At 46.9% G+C, this 17227-nt stretch overlaps 2 protein-coding genes across 4 annotated transcripts; both read right to left on the reverse strand.

Moving 5' to 3' along the window:
- Positions 1 to 44: 44 nt before the first annotated feature.
- smc2 (structural maintenance of chromosomes 2) lies at positions 45 to 11257 on the reverse strand. Of its 2 annotated transcripts, XM_010888188.5 has the most exons (28): positions 10954 to 11255; positions 10072 to 10221; positions 9624 to 9746; positions 9454 to 9492; positions 9161 to 9271; positions 8883 to 8927; positions 8470 to 8571; positions 8123 to 8254; positions 7704 to 7853; positions 7372 to 7605; positions 7041 to 7200; positions 6725 to 6842; positions 6404 to 6542; positions 6005 to 6124; positions 5575 to 5779; positions 5286 to 5421; positions 5072 to 5196; positions 4722 to 4786; positions 4489 to 4617; positions 4241 to 4384; positions 3742 to 3816; positions 3514 to 3633; positions 3347 to 3430; positions 2837 to 2953; positions 2558 to 2674; positions 2294 to 2454; positions 871 to 1018; positions 45 to 667 (listed from the first exon to the last, which is right to left on the reverse strand). In XM_010888188.5, the coding sequence occupies exons 1-28, from the start codon at positions 11119 to 11121 to the stop codon at positions 491 to 493; spliced, it is 3594 nt and encodes a 1197-aa protein (XP_010886490.2). In that variant the 5' UTR covers positions 11122 to 11255; the 3' UTR covers positions 45 to 490. The 2 variants fall into 2 exon arrangements, with proteins under 2 accessions (XP_010886490.2, XP_028974000.2); XM_029118167.2 differs by lacking the exons at positions 45 to 667; positions 871 to 1018 and adding an exon at positions 1316 to 1458 and having other exon boundaries at positions 10954 to 11257.
- Positions 11258 to 11761: 504 nt separating this feature from the next.
- Positions 11762 to 14104, reverse strand: si:dkey-245p14.4 (PH-EXOC1_like domain-containing protein). Of its 2 annotated transcripts, XM_029118420.2 has the most exons (4): positions 13745 to 13870; positions 13292 to 13373; positions 12955 to 13145; positions 11762 to 12250 (listed from the first exon to the last, which is right to left on the reverse strand). In XM_029118420.2, exons 1-4 carry the CDS (start codon positions 13781 to 13783, stop codon positions 11984 to 11986), a joined length of 579 nt encoding a protein of 192 aa, XP_028974253.1. In that variant the 5' UTR covers positions 13784 to 13870; the 3' UTR covers positions 11762 to 11983. The 2 variants fall into 2 exon arrangements, with proteins under 2 accessions (XP_028974253.1, XP_028974252.1); XM_029118419.2 differs by lacking the exon at positions 13292 to 13373 and having other exon boundaries at positions 13745 to 14104.
- Positions 14105 to 17227: the final 3123 nt, after the last annotated feature.

Consider the following 17227-nt stretch of genomic DNA (forward strand, 5'->3'; position numbering starts at 1 on the left):
AACCTTGTGCATCCTGATTTTGACTTGAACTACTAATACAAATATTTATGTAAAAGCAGCTTTATTTTTTACATGTGGAAATCTAAACAAAACATGGTTTCTGGTATGCAGTTTAAACAGGCAGAATAATGGTATTTTGAACATCACTACCTGCATCAACAGCCAGAAGGGGAAAAGTATGCAGTCCTTGGTCTAGATGAACATGTACAAAGACCTGAAGAGATGCATTTGACTCATGCAGTGATTCATTGACATTTTTACCTGTAAGTAATTTGAGTGACAGAATGCACAAGAAAATGAGATATACCTCAGACAGGTTACAGAACTTAGACAGCTTTAAATAATACATTTATAAAGACTTGATCAGAAAGAGGACACTGTCAATAGTTTCAGCCTTTTGTTAGCAACCAAATTAGAACCAACAGAAAGACCTACACACGTTGAACCATTAGCTCTAGCTGGCTGTAGGTTTCCGCTGTTACCGAATGTTTTATTTGGCCACTTTGTGCCGGCGGTCTTTGGTCCGGGCCTTATCTTGGTGTCCCTTGTTCTGGTCCGGTTGAGCCTGGGTCGTACGAGAGACGGCAGACACCCCGTCTACAAACTTGGTCTTGAACAGAACATTGGCGTTGGTGAACATCCCATCCTTCAGAGAGACGACCACAAACTAAACGAGAGAAGATATTAAAATACTGGTTAAATGGTGTGTTGTGCCAACAGTCTGGTCTGGTGGTCTCAGCGCTGAATGAAAAGAATAAACGTCACCCTTTAAAAAGGTTTGAACACTTACCCATAAACAGGACAGCGTGTTCATCTATGGAAGACGCTTGAGCTCGTCAGAACTCAGGACAGGTGTGTGTGTTTATATACCTGCGAGTGTGTGAAGTGGGTCCTCAGCATCTGTCCGATGTTCTGCGTATGCGAGAGGTCGAGGGCTGCGTCCACCTCGTCCAGGATGTAGATGGGAGCCGGTTTAAACAGCAACATGGCCAGGATCAGAGACAGCGCTACCAGAGACCTGCAACATGGCCAGGATCAGAGACAGCGCTACCAGAGACCTGCAACATGGCCAGGATCAGAGACAGCGCTACTAGAGACCTGCAACATGGCCAGGATCAGAGACAGCGCTACTAGAGACCTGCAACATGGCCAGGATCAGAGACAGCGCTACCAGAGACCTGCAACATGGCCAGGATCAGAGACAGCGCTACTAGAGACCTGCAACATGGCCAGGATCAGAGACAGCGCTACTAGAGACCTGCAACATGGCCAGGATCAGAGACAGCGCTACTAGAGACCTGCAACATGGCCAGGATCAGAGACAGCGCTACCAGAGACCTGCAACATGGCCAGGATCAGAGACAGCGCTACTAGAGACCTGCAACATGGCCAGGATCAGAGACAGCGCTACTAGAGACCTGCAACATGGCCAGGATCAGAGACAGCGCTACTAGAGACCTGCAACATGGCCAGGATCAGAGACAGCGCTACCAGAGACCTGCAACGCACCGTTCATACATCAGTCATTAAGCAGACACAAGTATCAAGGGGGACTTAAAGGAGGAAGAGCATATTTCCAACCACAGATTCCAGTATACTTACGCTGAGGTTTTCAAAATCAATAAGGGCAAATGTTTGACCAGTAACTACATAAATCCATCTGACCAATGATACGACAGTCGACACCCTCCTAGCCCGTACACCAATGACACGACAGTCGACACCCCCCTAACCCGTACACCAATGACACGACAGTCGACACCCCCTGAGTTCATAGAACATTTGTAGGAAGTTTTGCGTGAATCAGCTTAGTTACGTAAAAACCGGGGCTGACTGAGCCCAGAACGCCGATACGTTAAGAATAAATAGGCAACGAGCTACACTTTAGTTTATATGCTGGTATTCCTGCCAAACAACAAATACAGAAACTAAGTCTGGTGAAGAAATAGGCCGGAATATTTTTTTCGCCCATGGATCCACTGAACGGCAGAATTCCACAATCCAGGTATTTTAAGCACCATAAAAGGAATATTTTAACATAACATGTAGTAAGAGGTGCCATAACGTTAAAACAACGTGAAGTGTTTTATGTCACCCAATGGTGTCCTCTACTAGACACGAAGGATGCCGTGTTGAATGTTGTTGCAAATACATTTCTCAGACTTAAATGCAGAATTTCTAATATTATTCAAGATAAAACACTTGTTACGGGCAAATAATCAAATGTGGTTCTCTGAACACTTTGACAGCCCAGACGACCAAGGCGTCAATCATCCCACTGAGCTCTGCCCACCTCTGTCCTCCGCTGAGCTCAGTCAGGTTCTCCTTCCACGTGTTCCCCAGAGCCACCTTAAACTCCAGACCCTCCAGGACGCCGCTACCTTCAGGAGGTGCCAGGCGGGCATCTGCCCCGGGCAGCAGGGTGGAGAAGATGGAGCCAAAGTCCTTATTTACCTGGAGAGGAGGAGGGATGGAATGAGGACATGAATCTGTTCGCCAACCGGACCATTCGTCAGTACAGTTAACTGCATTTAAAGAAGCTGTCGTTGCCTCACACCTTCTGCCAGGCTATGTTGAGGGCCTCGTTCTTCTTCATGTCCAGCTCCTCAATGGTCTGCAAGATCTTTGATTTGTCGTTCTCCACAATCCTCTTTTTCTTCATCAGGTCGTTGTACTAATGAAGGGGGGGGGGGGGGGGGGGTTGATGAATGGATTAAAATCGGAGGGAAAACATTTCCCCATTCACACAGCAGAACATGGAGTTGTGACTCTGGGAAATGTAGTCACTGTGGACTCCCGTTAGAAGAAGTGAAGTATGGGTCGGTTGTGTCCTCACCCTCTCCTCGGCTTGGCTCAGCATGTTCATGGCTCTCTTGTTGACAGATCTCTCCAGTCGGATCTTGTTCTCCTCCAGCTTCTTCAGCCGCTGGCCTGCCTCTTTAGGGTTGTTAACCTTTGAAAAACAGATTCAAAACGTTTTTTTGGGACTTTTCTTTCCTCCCCCTTCCAATCTGCAATGCAAACTTCATCCAGAGAGGGAGAGTTCAAGATCACACTGCCCCGCTCAACCAGGAAGTACGTGCCAGCACCTACACCCCTGGAGGAGTGCGTATTGCCCCGGCCAACAACCACAACAGAGCTTGCAGGCGCCCTCTGCGCCACAAGGAGACGGGGCGACTCCATCCGACACAGACCAGACCGTGCGGAGCCAAACAGCCACGTCAGCGTAGAGAATTAAATTCCACTACTTCTACTTCCATTAAAAGGACCAGAAAATGTCCCCCAGCATCTTATTTTCCCCGCGTTGATACAGGTATCAGGAGAGCGGATAAAAACGGGCACACACCTTGAAGTCGTATCCGGTGTTGGCCTGGCCGAACAAGCCCCGCTCTTGACTGATCCACTCGTGTTCCTCCAACATACGAGACACCTGGAAGGAGATGGGGGACAGGGGACAGACTGGTCAAACAGCTGACACCGGAAGAGACTGCAACGAGACGGAGACAGACAGACCTTGGCGGCAGCGTCCTGACTGTCTTTTCTGTGTTTGCTGATGTTGTGTTCCAGCTCTTTAATCCTCAGCTGGGACTCGTTGGTCTTCTCTCTCATACGGTTGGCTTCGGAGCTCTTAGCCTGGAATACAACACCAACATTTTCAATACATCAAGTGGATGACATATCAGTGCTACGATCATCCTTTGACACTTTATTAAGGCTTTGTAATGAAGATATTAACTCTACCTTGATCTCCTTGTCCTGGGCAACAATGCCCTCTTTCTGTTTGCTTAACTCCTCCTGGGCCTTTCGCACGGCCTCCTGGAGGAGGTAACAAAAGTGAGAGCAGTAGTTCAGTGATTAATAATTAAAACCCAGGTATTACTCCTTTTAGTACTGATGAGGTGATTATGGAGGACCGAATTAGTCAAAACGAAATACATCAGTACAGCTGCCATGAGGCCACTTTTCAAAATAACGGTATGATATTTCATAATCCATTGCTTGTCCCAATGACCTTTCATATTATCATGGCCCTTTTTCATCATCACCAGGCCTGTCAGTCCAGGTGGTATGAAATACATTTTGCCAACAGAGAAACACAATCCATTACATAATATCATAGCATTATTTTTTAACATTCACAACAATGTGCCACTTATTCGTTAATCATTTCAAAACAAAACCAGGCGTTTATACCGTTACACCAATACAGTATTCATTTAATGTTGATCACGGGCGTTACCTTGTTCTGAGCCACAGCGGTTGACATGTTGTCTATCTGTTCCTGTACTGCCTTCATGGCTTCATCCACAGCCTGGATCTGCTGCTCATATCCCGACTGCTCCCGTTTCAGCTCCTCCAGCTCCAACGCCAGGGATTCAGCCTCCTACACAACACACAGTCGCCGTTGCCCCAAGAACTTTTGACAGACCAGGCGGGCAACAGAACAGCATGCTGGACACACGCACGCGCACCCAAGCACAAATCTACCTGTTGTCTTTCTTTGAGTTTCTTACTGAACGCGTCTGCCTTGGCTTTAGCGGAGTTCAGGTTCTGCTGGGCAGCTTTGAGCTCCTTCTCCCGCTCTGCCTCTGCGTTCTTCATCTTGTTCTCCAACACCTGCCGGTCAAAACCGAGTCATTACTCATTATGCACAACGCCCAAGAACCGATCTGCATTTCGGTTCACGTGGCCAGATCACATCTCCTTCGGGGGGATCTTGCCTTGTACTTCTCCTCGGCCTTCTTCTGCACCTCCTTACTGCTACGCAGGGTCTCCTCACACTCCTCTGGAGTAGTCAAACACACAGAGACAGAGACTTCAAATAAAAGACCCATTTCATTTTATTTAAATGTCCACTGAAAAACTAACTGAAGATTGTGTGTTCGTCTTACAGTAGTTTCTGTCCCCCAAAAAAAAGAAACCGATATAGGAACAATATTGTATTGGTCATTTCACTTTGCTGTTGGGATCACCTCAAGGACAGAAGGAGGTCTACGAACGAGTTCTTAAATATATGGAGATAGGAGACGATTCAAGGACAAATGTCTTGAAAACGGCCGTGTGTACTGACCGATGGTCCTACGCAACATCTCCTGCTCTTCTTGTTGTTTGTGGAAAGAACTCTGCTGGAGCTTGGTCTGGAGAATCTCCAGCTCCTCCGTCTTCATGTCCAGCTGCTGCTTCAACACACGGTACCTGGGGAGGAGGAGAGAGGAGTCAGGACTGAATGGGGTCTATTCACTCATCATTAATCCAGGGTGCGAGAGTCTGTTTCGTCTCCTGACCTCTCAGCGGTCCCCTTGACACTGGCTAGTTCCTTATCGACGGCCTGGAGCTCCGCCTCTCTGGCCGACAGGTTCTCCTGAGCTTCCCTCAACTCCTGAAGGCTGGACAACACCGAGGCTGACTGGGAACGTGCTCCTGCGTGGACACGGGGAGGAATACTTGGTCAGCCGAGTGGAGTTCTCCACAAGCAAACGCAAGCAACGGCTACAGGGGCTTTTCCCAACAGTACGTGCGTTCTTGTCAGCGAGTGAGTTTGTCTCCTCCCCCCCCCCCCCCCCCCTCCCTCACCTCCAGTGAGTGTTCCCTGTGGGTCGAAGACGTCTCCCCCGAGAGTGACGGTCTTGGTCATGACGCGTCTGTCGAAGGCGACCTGTTTGGCGTTGTCTAGGGTGTCGCACACCAACGTTGACCCGAACACGTACTCCATAGCCTTCCGAAGGTCGGCCTCGTAGCCAACCAGGGACAAGGCAGTATGCACATTGTTCTCCCCGACCTACGGTGGGACAGAGGGAGGCATTACAACCCATCGCTCCACTCATCCCGGCCTGGTATTCACAGACAGCCGTGTGTGGGCACCTTGTTCTCAACAGGGTCAAGCTCTCACTGAAACTACTGAATGAAGTGGGTGTTTGACGGAATAGGTTTGTGCTGACAGGAATCTGTATTTCACGGGCAGGTTCAGCGGCCAGGTGTTTCGGAGACGAGGGTTGGGTCTCACCAGGCTCTTGGCTGCGTTGACCACGTTGTCGTTCAGCGTCCTGGCGGAGATCTTGTTCAGAGGGATGATGGTGTATCTCCGCTTCAACTCGCCTTTCTCCAGCAGCTTCTTACCGGTCACCTGGAAAGGAGAGGTTGAAACGGACTATGAATCCCCCTGGACGTAAACAGGAATGAATCCTTCTTTAAATCAATATTTATTAAGTTGGATTACCAAGCCAAGAATTCACCCTGAACTACCGGAATTTCAAATCAAACCACTACGATCTGGTTAAAGTACCGATTCTCAGCATTAATTTCAGAGTACTGGCGTCCATTATAAATTCACTGTAGTCTTCTGACGCCTAGCTTCACTGAAATGCAACACACACCGGCTGGTGTCTGGACACAAAACACACACCTCTGTGTCCACCACCACATTGTAGAGCCTGCCCCCAGCCACCACCTCCAGACTGGTGGAGTAGGACACGTCGCTGACGGTGATCAGGTTAGCTAGCAGACCCTTGACCCGGCTGCGATCCCAGCCACGCTCCGGATCCCTACAGAGAGAGGGGAGGCGACAGACAGACAGGCAGGGCGGAGGACGAGAGAGAGGAGGGGTCAGTCGTGCGTTTTGTTTCCTAGGGCTTCTAGACATTTGGAGTAGGTCATTGGACACCGCCTGCCAGGAGCCTTCAGGTCGGGTCTCTGGACTAGAGGAGCACCAGGGGAGGCGCATCACCTGTAGTCAAAGCGCAGGTTGGGGAAACGGGCCATCAGACCCTCGTAGGCGTTTCTGAGCGCTGTGACTTCACGGTTAGACTGTCTCTTCCTGTCCAGGAGACTTTCCTCTTTCCCATCTGAAAAGACACAGGACTCATCAAAACACTAAAACGCGTTAAAAACAGAAAATCACCCTAATATAATCATTAAGGACAGAACATACTCATCCTATAGTTGGACAGGATTAGATCACACTGGCCAGGGACACATTTTTCTGGCATAATGACTACTGACAAACATACAGTCAACCTAAAGCCAGTAGTCAGTATTGTTACCTTGGTACTGTAGTTTCTCAAGCTCAGCCTCTAGTTTCTCCTTGTTCTTCTTCACAGCGTTGAAGGCCTCCTGGTCTTTCTTGTAGCCAGAGTCCATCTTCTTCACCTCCGTCTGCTTGGCCTTCAGCTCCGCCTGGGCGTGCTTCAACTTCATCTGGGCCTGGACAGAACGGGACAGACAGCGTCAGATACACATGGGGCTGAATGTGCAGCGTCCTGATAAATATTTAGATCTCAATAAGCAATTCTCAGACAACGGTCTTCGAGCAGACAGTTCTCAAACAACTCACGAGGATTTCATCAAGCCACTCAACTGGCCAAGTCGACTCACCTGCTTGGCCTCGGTGTCGGCCTTGCTCATGTCGTTCTTGCAAGTCATCATCTGGCCGGCGAGCGTGGCCTCCTCTCCGTCCTCATTGGTGGAGAGCCCGGCGGACACGGCCTTGAAGTGACACTGGGCCGCCTCCAGGTCGGCGTTGTCCTGCCGACCCTCATCCTGAAGGACGCACAGCTTCTCCGCCACCTTCGACACCTCCGCTTCCTTCACCACCAGCATCTTCTTATCCTGGGGGAGGGAGAGAAGTTGGTCTTCCTCTACCCCCGCAACTATGACAAACACACACCACTTCTACAGAGGGTTCTTTTCAACATTCCTTCGCCCACCTCCTCCATGCTCTTGACCAGTTCCTTCCTCTTCTTGGTCTCGTCTTTCAGGTTCTGTTTCTTCAGGTCCAGGGCGCTCTGGGCTTTAGCATCCACCCTCTGGACCTCGGACAGAGCCTCCTCCAGACCCTTCAGGACTCCACTCACCTCCTACAGGAACACACGCATCAACACTTGGCAACTTGGAGAGAACCTCTGCCCGGTCATTTAACGCCTGGCAATAAATGTCGGGTTATTTTACAACTCAATTTGCGTTTCTTCAGGTTTGACGTTTATTTGGTTGCGTATACATTATAGCTGACGTCGTCGAGGGTGTATATAAACGCTCCTCAAAACACACACCCCGTAAAAATATTCAATGAACTGAAACTGGATTGTCCAACAGTCTCCAAGTATCAACAATAATAACTCAATGGTACCTGGTCCCTCTTCTTCTGCAGCTCATGGATCTCTGCAGAGAGCTCCTGGACCTTGCGTTCGTTTTCGGACATGCTGGCCTGCAACTGGGTAATGGAGTCCTGCAGTACCTTCAGGTCCTCTGCTGACTTCACCTGCAATTAACAAATAACTCTGTTAATTACGACAAGCACAAAATACTTTTATAAAACAAAAGATTATATAAATAAACAACCACAATTATTCAGTAAACTTTCCTGTGAACATTTCTATTCAATTATCTTCTTCACCCTCAATTAACCATTATTGCCAGACAATTTAACAGCAACAAGAATCACACACATGCACATTTGTGTGTGTGTGCGCGTACCTTGGTCTCCTCAGCACATACGAACAGCCAGGCCACATACAGGCGACTTAGGTGTTCGATCTCTCTCATCAGCTTCTGGTATTCCAGGTATGAAGAGCGTTCCTAAGGGATAAAGGTCAGATTGTAAAATATGGTGCTTGCGATGCCAGCATAGGGGGTCCGATTCCCAGGTCCACTTGTGTGGGAATTGTATACACGCACAACACTTTGTATTAAGAGTTAAAAGTCTAATAACACCAAGGAAGAAGGTAATATCCACTTCCAAAAAACAGGGAGAGGTTACTTAGGCCAAAGGTCACAATCACAAGAAAAAGGATTTTAACATTGTAGTAAAATATACATATATTTAACCATAGAGAACAATTAAGACAACATTTCTATTTACAACACATTGTTTTTTTTAAATGTCATACCTCCTTAAGCTTCTCCATGGTTGGAGTGATCTCTTCATTTAAGATCTGAACACAAAACAAGAACATAAAACGCGTTAGTCAGTACATTATAACCACTGTCCAAGTGGCCAACCGTTTCCCAGTCCTGGAGATCGCCAGAGTGCTGCAGGGGAGTTGACAAGTCCATTAGCTAACCCATCGGCCCAGCTTGGGCAGAACCAGAACCCCCAGCCGGCCCAGCTTGGGCTCCACAGTACCAGTGAACTGGTTAATCTGAGGTAAAATGGCCAACGGCGTACCGTCTGAATCTCTTTGAGTTTGGCTTCTTTCTTCTCTATGGTTTTCTGGGCACTGATCTTCTTGCACTCATACATCCTGGTTCCTGCTGCTTCCTCGATCATGGCCAGGATCTACAAAACGAGAAGAAACAGGTTGGAGGGAACGATCCAAGAGTGTGTGTTTGAAGATGATCCAAGAGTGTGTGTTTGAAGACATTTGGCATGGGTGGAGAGTGGTGGTCCAACGAAAATGCCCTAATGGTTCATCAGTGTATGTACGTGTGTGTGTGTGGAAGGGGGACTAAAACCCTTACCTCAGGTGGTTTCATGTTCAAGACCTTGGTGATTCTCCCCTGAAATATTTTAAAGAAATTGATAGTAGATCTTTAGTTAATAGGAAATCAGGTAATTTGTTAGAAAATTGCTTGTGGTCTCACAGTAATGCATCTAAGTAGGCAGGTGAAACCAGACACTGTTCTCCGACCTGCATGATTAGGAAGTGGGGGTTGTTGACGTTGAGTCCCACGGAGCAGAACAGGTCCTGGACCCGGGTGTTATTGGCATTAACCCCGTTGATGAGGTACTTGTTCCGGCCACCTATCACCACCTGGGAACAGAGCAGGACATGGCACAGTGAAGCACCACAACAGCTGTTCCCAAACCTCCCCTGGGGACCACTAGCCCAGTTACTACTGGTTCATTCAGGTGAGCTAGTTCAGGGTTACAACACAATTGTAGGACACTCAGGGGACCCCAGGAGAGGTTTGAGAAACACTGGAGGCTAAGTAAGCAAAACATGTACTGGCGGCAGATAGCCTAATGGCCAAAATATTGACATTGAGTCCCACGGATCAGAACCAGCTAATGGAAACGCGCTGCCTCCATTCTGCCAGTAGGTCCGAAGTGTCAGTAGTTACGGATTGAGCCGGTACCTGTCTGGTGACGGTGATCTCGTCGTGGGTCTCGAACCCGAGCGGACTTTGGCTCTTGTTGGAGTTGTCGAACGTTATGGACACGGTTGCCTTGGTGATGCCGGCCTGGCCGTTCTTGTACACCAAGTCCTGGAGATTCGCCGCTCGCACCTGGAGGACAGGGGTAGGTTTTCTCCGTGTATAGGTAAGCAAACAGGACGTTGCTGATAATATTAAAATATATCTACGTCAATATATACTAACAAGTTTAGAGTCTCAGCAGTTTGACAGTAATTAATGATCCTCCCAGGTGCCAAGAGTATAACCATGAAAATTGGTTAGAAAAACCGGTGTATGTATACAACCACATTTTCAAAACGCGGATCACTTCACACGGTAAAGCAATCTCGGCTGCCCAATCTTATTCGAAGAGGGCCGAAACATTTCTGGTTTTCATCCTCTCCTTTGAATCAGGTACAAATGCAGACACCAGGAGAGAATGAGATTGGGCAGCCGCCCCCCCGTAAAGGGTACGATGAAAACTGGTCAGCTAACAATATTTATTCGTCATCGAAATAGTATTTGAGACCGTTTTGGTCCAACCTGGTACACATTACAACCAAAACAATTTCAGCCATGCTAGCTATAGTGGGTATAGGGGATATCTTTCTTGAACTACAACCGGAACTTGCCACTGTTCGACACGCATGGAGACCAACATCCACAGCGAGCTAACTACCTAACCTCCTCAAACGATGCTAGTAAACAAGCCAACTAGCTAGTTAACCAACTAGCTAGTACAGTAGCAGTTAGCTAAAAGCCCCTAACATTATTGAAATGTATTCGGCAAGCTTACCACGAATTATTTAGCATCTTACTAGGCTGGAGGCAAAATATTCCTACCTGGGACAAGTTGGATATCCCTAATAGAAAACATATCGAGTCGAGAATGTTGGATTTTCCGCTCCCGTTGAGTCCAGTGATTGCATTGAATAGTGGATCAAATCCGTTGATTTCTGTCCTCTGCGCGTAGGACTTGAATCCTTCTAATATGATAGATTTGATGTGCATCTTTGCGTCCTCCTACACAACCTATAGTGTATTTATTAGACTATAATAACTTCTAAATCCACCACGCCAGCTAAAGCGCTAGCGTCGTGTTGCTGTCAATAACAGAAATAAAACTTCCCTTCGGCTTTTTGAACTTCGAATTTTGGCGCCAGGGGTGTATTCATTCTTTTTACTTGCGAAGCGTTTTGTCAACGATCTGAACCAAACAGGGAGGGTCCTTTTCCTAAAATGAATTTCCCATTGGACGAAATTCGGTAGGTCCCGCCCTGTGTATAGTTCAGTTTCCTTCGCAACGTTTTTCAACAATAATCTTTGTTTGTGGGAATGAATACAACCCGGGCACCCTGGCGCCCTCGGTCCTGCGCATGCACTGATATGTAGTAAAAATACTTAATATATATATATTTTTTTTATATTTATGAAATGCTTATTAATGTGTGCCATTGTAATACAATAGTATTTTTTGTTTTTTGGAGGGGGTTTGTTCAGTGGGCAAATTTTGTAAAGAAAATGATTACGTCAGTGTTTTGTTTTTTTGCATTGTTTTGCTGCCGTATATGGATATTTCAACGCGACGAATTATGAATTAGCCACTTCTGATGGAACTGATGAAATGACAACAAAGGCAAATTCCGTGTTTTTTTTCCCATTTTAATCTGATTATCAGGGTCAATTCACATGCTGAGGAAACAACAGATTCAATGTTGGCATTTTCAGACTGAAGAACATAACCCTAAATATACACAACAAAACAGAGTCAATTCATATTGTGTATTCTAAATACTTTATGGAGATAATGATACACACACACACACACACACACACACAATCTCTCCCCCTACACACACACACACACACACACTCAGTCCAGTGGAACAGGGCACATGGAGAGACACACCAGATTAGCCGCATAGAAACAGATTTGCATTACAATCACACAGTCGCCCCTATTAGAGTAGACACACGACGGTTTGATGTAAGCCATGTCGTAGTTTACCAAGGTCAAAGGTCGTCCACAGTGCTGCTCGCTCAGGTTCACCAGGGCCCGTGCCAGGGAGTACTTGGCACCGCAGCTGAAGGCTGTGACCGAGCGCACCGTGGAGAAGTGCATCAGGAAACAGGGGTCGTCCTTTGGGAGGAGAGAGGTGAACGTGAGGTCGCCAGGAGGAAAAAACAGAACGAGAAGAAAAACTGCAATTAAAGCTGCAAGCCGGTTGGCTGGGTGTGTCTTGACGAGAGGTCAATGAAACAGCTTTGTCCTTAAATGCTTGGTGTCAAATGATGTGAGGGGCATCGTTTGTTACTATAGCTGTAGCGTTCAAACAATTATAAATGTCGGGAAATCCAACATGGCAGGCTTTTTGGGTTCCATTGGGAAAACGTGCCCTGCGAGGACAAGGACCTATGTACCAATTTTGATTCTAAGTCACATGGGGCGAGTGTGGTGAGCTTCCACCTCTTCTGAGGCTCATTACAGCAGCACTGTGAGACCAACATGCATGGAATTTCATGAGGGGTGTGGCTCCGGGGCGTACACTCCCATGGACATTTGGGCCCTTTGGGGAAACACAACAATAACAAACCAGAAGGATTACGGTACGGGCTTAACCAGTGAACAGCTGAAACCATAATAACAAAAACAACAACAAGTAGAAGAAGAGAAGGGGAAAATTCAGGGCAAAGAGTTCTAAAGGAAGAAAAATTCGATCATACGCATCTGGGCACTACCAGCGAAGTGTGGAAGCATGGAAACCTCAAAGGTGAACACTTATTAGGAAACAGGGATGTAACGCAAAATGGAAAATCGGAAAACTTGGCAATGATGCTCCTTACTATGTCCGGATCCCGTCCATCGAGCAGAGCGAGGTCCTGGAGGAGCCAGACCTCGGTCCTCAAGTAGGAGTCCTCTAAGCCAGAACGCTGGGAAAACTGGGAATGGAGCTTCTTTCTTGATGCAGAATACTGGGATTTCTGGGACTTCTGGGACCTCACCACACACAGATGCACCTCTTTGGTTTTGGTCACTGTTTAAGGGAGAAATACAATGAGCTTTTGTTTGTATTTCTTTTTTGTAATAAGGTTCTCCGAAAAGGAAAATTCATGTTGCATGTAATAAGGGAAAACACATAAAAGTACAAGGAATTCAAATGCACCATCAGAATGTCCTCACCCGTGAATTGCAGTTTATTAAAGCCTTCTTGACACAGCACAACCAATAAATGATGAGGGAGCACCCTAATCTTGTAGCAGAGCTATCTATTCAGAGAGTAATGTGAAAGCATTATAATGCATTAATGTGACACTTCAAAATTCAGCCACAAGCTACCTAATAAAATTATGTGGAGAACGTTTTTATACAACGCTATTTCAATGCATGTCTGTAATTACATTAAAAAGCAATTCTCTAAAACTTGGCCTAACTGTAAATATTTATCTTTACCTGCTTTGTGGCATACAATTCAATATGTAGTGAAAACATCCCCTACCACCTAAAGGAGAGTTTTTATAGGCACACATGTTCATACACCACGACGCTGGTACTTCATCAGAGATAGACCAAAGAAAAGGAGATTTTTCTTTACGGAAAAATGGAGAGAACCGAATAGCAGAATAAAATATTTACCGTAGACACAGAGAAAATGTCTTCCAGGCACAGGTTCATGTATCTCGATGAACTCCTGGAGTTTCTGTCCTTCGGGTCTAAATAATACTCTTTTCATCTCCTCTTTCAGCAGAGACGACATCACAACACAAAGGGATGGACTGACTGGGACAGAGGAGAGGGGAGAGAGGGTGTCAAGGAGAGGGATAGAAAGACTGGGACAGGGGAGGAGAGAGGAAAGAGATGAATGGGGAAGGAGAAGTATTGCAGCAACAGGGGGGAGCAAGAACAGAGTGCAAGGAGAGATTCATTTAAATGTTAAAGAAGGAAAAAAGAGGAGAAGAAACTAAAGAGAGGAGAAAGAGGATTGGAGGTGAAAGAGGAGAGGAGAAAAAAGGAGAGATTGGAATAGTAGAATGACAAGAGAGGAAAGGAGAAAGAGAGGAGGGGCGGAGAAAGAAAAAAAAACTGTAAACTAGAGCGGATTAGAGGAGGGGAGGAGAAAGAGAATGTGAAGAGAATGATAGGAGGAGAGGAAAAGAACAAGTGATTAACAGTGGAGGAGATGAAAAAGAGAGTGACAGAGAAAAAGCCTCCCTTAACAGGAAGGGAAGTATGAGGTTGGAAAGAAACAATAAAATATAAAGTGAGTGTGGTCTCTCTGTGTGTGTGTGTGTGTGTGTGTGAGCTTGCATGTGTGTCGGCTAAATTTACTAAAATGTTAATGTAAAATGTGTAAGTGTGAGAGGGATGAAGGGGGTGTGTGTGTGTACACACATGCACACTCACACACACACACACACTGCTGCAGATGCCAATGAGCCGTGTATCCATCTACCACAATGATAGAACATGAATATTTTCTCCCCCAGAGATTCCACAATCAGGATTAAGCCTCCGGTCTTAAATAGTGCCCTAAATCGGGATTAGGCTGCCATTTGTTACTCACAGTACACTCTGCCATAAATTGGTCATATTAAAGCTCAATTATGACGGTCTAAATTGACCAGGCCGGCAGGCACACATGCGAACGAACACACACACACACACACACACTAACGAACACACACACACGACAAACACATGACGCACACACACACACACACACACAAAGACAATTTGAAGTCTGAAACCAGCAGGCTGGGTGGCACCAGTATTGATCCTGGCGTCTGCCTCAATATGGATCATCATGCTCCATTATCTTACTGACATCTATCTATCTGAAACCCAGGGCGATGGAGATGGACAGAGGATAACAGACACACACACACACACTCTTCCTGCTCTATAACTCTCCCCCTCGCTGTCTCTCTCTCTCTCTCTCTGTTAGATGCACACACTGATTGCTAAAGTGGTTCGGTACTCCTGTGTGGTCCAGCTCTCTGATTAAAAGAGTTTTGCTATTGGGGAGTGGGGGGGGGGGGTTTGAGGTGGGGCGGCCCCACAGCACTCACGCGCCGAGTGTTCCATTATCGAGAACACACACACACACACACACACACATCCGCGCGGTGCATTCCCAATGACAACTGTTTAAAAAGTAACAATGGATATACACTGAAAATATAACTATTGCCAACACCTAACCGTAACCCCAACTCTAACCGAAACTCACAAATCCCTCCAGAAAACCTAACCACGAACCTAAGACTAAAACCAAAAAACGAGCATTTCAAGAAGTAAGGACCAGACTCAATGCTGGTGATCATGTAGCTCTACAGGAACACACACACACTCCCATTAATTCAACAATAATTTAATCTATATCCACTATGTTCAAGTGGAGAGAATTTATAGGATTGTTTTCCACACACACACACACACACCACTGTAATACATATGGATTACAATCACATCAGGCAGGTAACTTCAGTCTCGGAGGACTGAAACACTTGATGAATTACCCCCCAACTGGTGTCCAAGGCCTGAATAAGCCTCTGATTAGGGGGAAATTACAGAAACTCAGCACTTCAAAAACAAACAAGCGATGCACTATGACTGATCAGCCAGCCGAGGTCACGTTGTTTTGCATCCTCGTGTGTATGAAAGCGTCAGGTCATGGCTTGAGCCGAGAGAGGTGGTCAGAGTTAGATGGTGGTGGTGGAGTCTCCTGATGATACTGGAGAGGTCTGGAAAGTAGCCAGTAGACTTAATTGCAAGTTCTCATCCTCATCCTTCTGTATTCCTCCTTCACTTCAGGGAACTCCCAAAGAATGTTCTCAGGTGTCCATATGTATAAAAAAGAATTAAATAGTAAATATCAAATGCGCTGAATAATAAAATGAAGCCCTTACAGTGAAATGCTTATCTATAAGCTCTATCCTGACGAGCTACAAGCCAAACCAAGATGTGTTCCCCTGTCGGTCAAGTTTGCTAATCCGCACAGAGAAATATTAAAAGAATATAAAACTTTGATAAGCTTAAACCTCTAATTATATACACTGATGAGACCAATCACCAGGACCAATCACAGGTAATCTCTTCAGAAGGGTACATGTCAAGGTCTGGGCAGATTAGATGGTAAGCCAACAATCAGTTCTCATAGTAAAGAGGCTAAGAGCAACCCTGAAACGTCCAGGCTTGCGGGGCGCACCCGGTCAGCAGTGGTGAGTACTTACCAACAGTGGAGGAATGGCCAAACCAAAAACCAGCGACTGGGTGTTGGGTGCCCAAGGCTCATCAATTTCGCGGGGGCAACGAAGGCTATCCTGTCTGTTCCAAAACCGACGCAAGGTCTACTGTGACACAAGGATTGTGTCAGGATTGCGTCACAACACACGTTTTGAGGAACCTGATGACGCCCTGCTGTGTATTGGGGCTGCGCAGCTGCAGACCGGTCAGACTGCCCATGATGACCCCTGTAAGCACCTACAGTGGGCACGCACGTATCGGAAATGGTCCTTGGAGCGGTGGAAGAAGATCCACATCACGTGGACGGCCGTGAAGGTGTGCACCGTTTACCTGGGGGGGGACCGGGATGCATTGTGGGAAGACGACAAGCCGGCAGAGGGAGCGTGGTGCTCTGGGCGATGTTCTGCTGGGAAACCGTGTGTTGCAGGCCAGGTGCACCCCTTCATGGCAATAATACTACCTGATGGCGGTGGCCTCTTTCAGCAGGATCATGGCCCTGCCACACTGCACACATTGTGTGGGAATGGTTTGAGGAACATGAGGAAGAGTTCAAGGTGTGGCCCTGGCCTCCAGATTCCCAAGATCTCAATTCGATTGAGCATCTGTGGGATGCGCTGGACCATCTGTGGGAAGTCTGATCCACGGGCGGCTCCAACTCGCAACTTACAGGACTTGAAGGATCTGCTGCTAACGTCTTGGTGCCAGATACCACAGCACACCTTCGGGGGTCTTGTGGAGTCCATGCACACGGAAACAGGAGATCACAATATTTTGGCTCATTAATGTATACAAACCATAAAGAAACTCTGCGAGCAGGTCCTAATGAATGACCCTTGTTGAACAGGGTCAAACTACAAGGCACTTTGTGAAGAA

The sequence above is a fragment of the Esox lucius genome, chromosome 25, assembly GCF_011004845.1.
Source record: "Esox lucius isolate fEsoLuc1 chromosome 25, fEsoLuc1.pri, whole genome shotgun sequence".
NCBI classification, from domain to species: Eukaryota; Metazoa; Chordata; class Actinopteri; order Esociformes; family Esocidae; genus Esox; species Esox lucius.

Coding starts and splice junctions, on each gene's coding strand:
- smc2 (XM_010888188.5), bottom strand. CDS start 11,121: ATGCACATCAAATCTATCATATTAGAAGGATTCAAGTCCTACGCGCAG. Junction 6,543..6,724: donor AACCTGCGCTTTGACTACAG/GTGATGCGCCTC, acceptor CTCTCTCTGTAG/GGATCCGGAGCGTGGCTGGG. Junction 668..870: donor CCCACTTCACACACTCGCAG/GTATATAAACAC, acceptor TCTCTCGTTTAG/TTTGTGGTCGTCTCTCTGAA.
- si:dkey-245p14.4 (XM_029118419.2), bottom strand. CDS start 13,865: ATGTCGTCTCTGCTGAAAGAGGAGATGAAAAGAGTATTATTTAGACCC. Junction 13,146..13,744: donor ACATTTTCTCTGTGTCTACG/GTAAATATTTTA, acceptor TCCCTTAAACAG/TGACCAAAACCAAAGAGGTG. Junction 12,251..12,954: donor ATGGACGGGATCCGGACATA/GTAAGGAGCATC, acceptor CTCCTCCCAAAG/GACGACCCCTGTTTCCTGAT.